At 38.5% G+C, this 2,519-nt stretch overlaps 1 protein-coding gene across 1 annotated transcript; it reads left to right on the top strand.

The window, feature by feature from the left end:
* Positions 1-501: 501 nt before the first annotated feature.
* On the top strand, positions 502-1,558 carry OR11H4 (olfactory receptor family 11 subfamily H member 4; the record flags this gene model as incomplete). The annotated part of the gene is made up of 1 exon (XM_079125981.1): positions 502-1,558. The coding sequence occupies exon 1, from the start codon at positions 545-547 to the stop codon at positions 1,556-1,558; it is 1,014 nt and encodes a 337-aa protein (XP_078982107.1). The 5' UTR covers positions 502-544.
* Positions 1,559-2,519: the final 961 nt, after the last annotated feature.

The following is a 2,519-nucleotide window of genomic DNA, read 5'->3' as shown; positions in this document are numbered from 1 at the left end:
TGAAGTAAAGATATTTGATACAGTGAGGACTTTTTAGGTGTTACTCAACTGGCCGAAGTGAAATTTAAAAATCAATCCCCCAGAGGAAAATTTAAGAGCTGCTCTCAGTGTTGGATATGGTGATGCCTGTGACAATTCAGTTGGTCAGACTGTTCTGAAAGGCCAGTGTCCTATTGTGACATTGTGTCCTGTTACTTCCACGTGATGGTCTACTGATTTTCTCCTATTACCAAAGGTCTAATCTGGGATAAATAAGAGAAAATGGGTAACTTCAGGCATGAAGACTCATAATCAACATTGGAGAGACAAATCAAAAGCTGAAAATCTGTTAAAAATTCCAAGTGGGGGAAAAAAGAAATCTGTCTAGTTGTACAGCCGGTATATAAAATTCTAGTTACATTGGGTGATAGAAAATTAATACTGACATTTAGAACTACGATAATTTAAAACATGATAGGATTTGTTCCCAGCTGGTCTCAGAATATTCTTATCTTTTCCTGTATAGCTTAAGTTTCCTTCTCAATAAGGAGCTTTAATAAAGTCCATGAGATATGTCGAAAGCAAGGAAATTTGGGTTAAATTCATGTCTTTCTTCTTCATAGATTTAGGTCCTATGAACAGATCAGCAACATACACTGTGACTGAGTTTGTTCTCCTGGGATTCCCTGGTTGCTGGAAGATTCAAATTTTCCTCTTTTCATTGTTTTTGGTGGTGTATGTCTTGACCTTGCTGGGAAATGGCGCCATCATCTGTGCAGTAAAATGCGACCCACGGCTACACACCCCCATGTACTTTCTGCTGGGAAACTTTGCCTTCCTCGAGATCTGGTATGTTTCCTCCACTGTTCCTAACATGCTAGCCAACATTCTCTCCAAGACCAAGGCCATCTCATTTTCTGGGTGCTTCCTCCAGTTCTATTTCTTCTTTTCACTGGGCACAACTGAATGTCTCTTCCTGGCAGTGATGGCTTACGACCGATACGTGGCCATCTGCCGCCCACTGCACTACCCTACCATCATGACTGGGAGACTCTGTGGCACACTGGTATCTTTATGTTGGCTCATTGGGTTTCTTGGATACCCAATCCCCATTTTCTTCATCTCCCAACTCCCTTTCTGTGGTTCTAATATCATTGATCACTTCCTGTGTGACATGGACCCATTGATGGCTTTGTCCTGTGCCCCAGCTACCATTACTGAAACTATTTTTTATGCTCAGAGTTCCCTTGTCCTCTTTCTTACTATTATGTACATTCTTCGATCCTACACTCTGTTGCTCAGAGCTGTTTTTCAGGTCCCTTCTGCAGCTGGCCGACGAAAGGCCTTCTCTACTTGTGGTTCCCACTTAGTTGTGGTGTCTCTTTTCTATGGCACAGTCATGGTGATGTACGTGAGTCCTACATATGGCATCCCAACGTTGATGCAGAAGATTGTCACATTGGTATATTCAGTCATGACTCCTCTTTTCAACCCTTTGATCTATAGTCTTCGTAATAAGGACATGAAACTTGCCCTAAGAAATGTCCTGTTTGGAATGAGAGTTGGTAAAAACATATGAGTTAAAGATGTGTAACACTTACAAATTATAAGGAAGAAAAAGGCAGAGGTATATTAGTTCTTTCAGTGCCACCTAGTCCTCGGTGTCAGTAGTCAGAGGTCATATATTTTACCTGGAATACTGCCCAGCTTAAATATATTTTTGGTACTGGCTGCTTAACCCTTATTACACCCATAGTCAACACCTAGTGAAATTTGTTTAAGCCTATCCTCATTGGAAAGTTCAGATGGGATTACTACGTAAGATGTTCTCCTACTAAGATGCCTGATGGTTTATCATTGTATATCTTCTTCATGGCAACAAGACAATAAACCCAATATTGTTCAACTATAGATGTGTTCCTAGTGGTCTTTTCATGGTAGGAATCAGCAGTACTATAAAAGTGAGCATGCTATAAGACTTAAAAAGTTTTTTGAGTTGGAAGTGTAGCTTAGTGATAGAATGCTTGCTTAGCTTGCATGAGGTCCTAGGTTCAATCCCCAGCACCTCACAAAACATAAAAATAAAAGTGCTTTTTGAATCTCTTTTCACTTAAATTTATTTTTAACTGATATATAAAAACAAAAGTTGTGGTTAACATGTGATGTTTCAATGTGTAGACATTACATGTTTTCAATCAGTATAAATTGGTAAGCATATCTATGTATTCAAACTTTCATTATTTCTTTATGGTGAAAATTTTTAATACACTTTCCTCTAGCTTTCTGAAATATACAGTTAATTACTGTTATCTATAGTCACCCTACTGTGCAATAGAACACCAGAACTTCTGGCCCCATAACTGCAACTGAATATTTTTATCTCAATTTTTTTACAAAATAATAGATGGTGGATGTAACAAATAAAAGCAATTTATAAGTATCTAAAATGATGGATTTTATATATCCATTTCAATGATGTGTTTCCATTTTCACTCCCACCAACCCTCTCTCTGCTCCTCAGAGTCAAGACATCTAACTTC

This window comes from Sciurus vulgaris (assembly GCF_902686455.1).
Source record: "Sciurus vulgaris genome assembly, chromosome: 2".
Classification (NCBI taxonomy): domain Eukaryota; kingdom Metazoa; phylum Chordata; class Mammalia; order Rodentia; family Sciuridae; genus Sciurus; species Sciurus vulgaris.
This window is presented reverse-complemented; position numbering and strand designations above follow the sequence as displayed.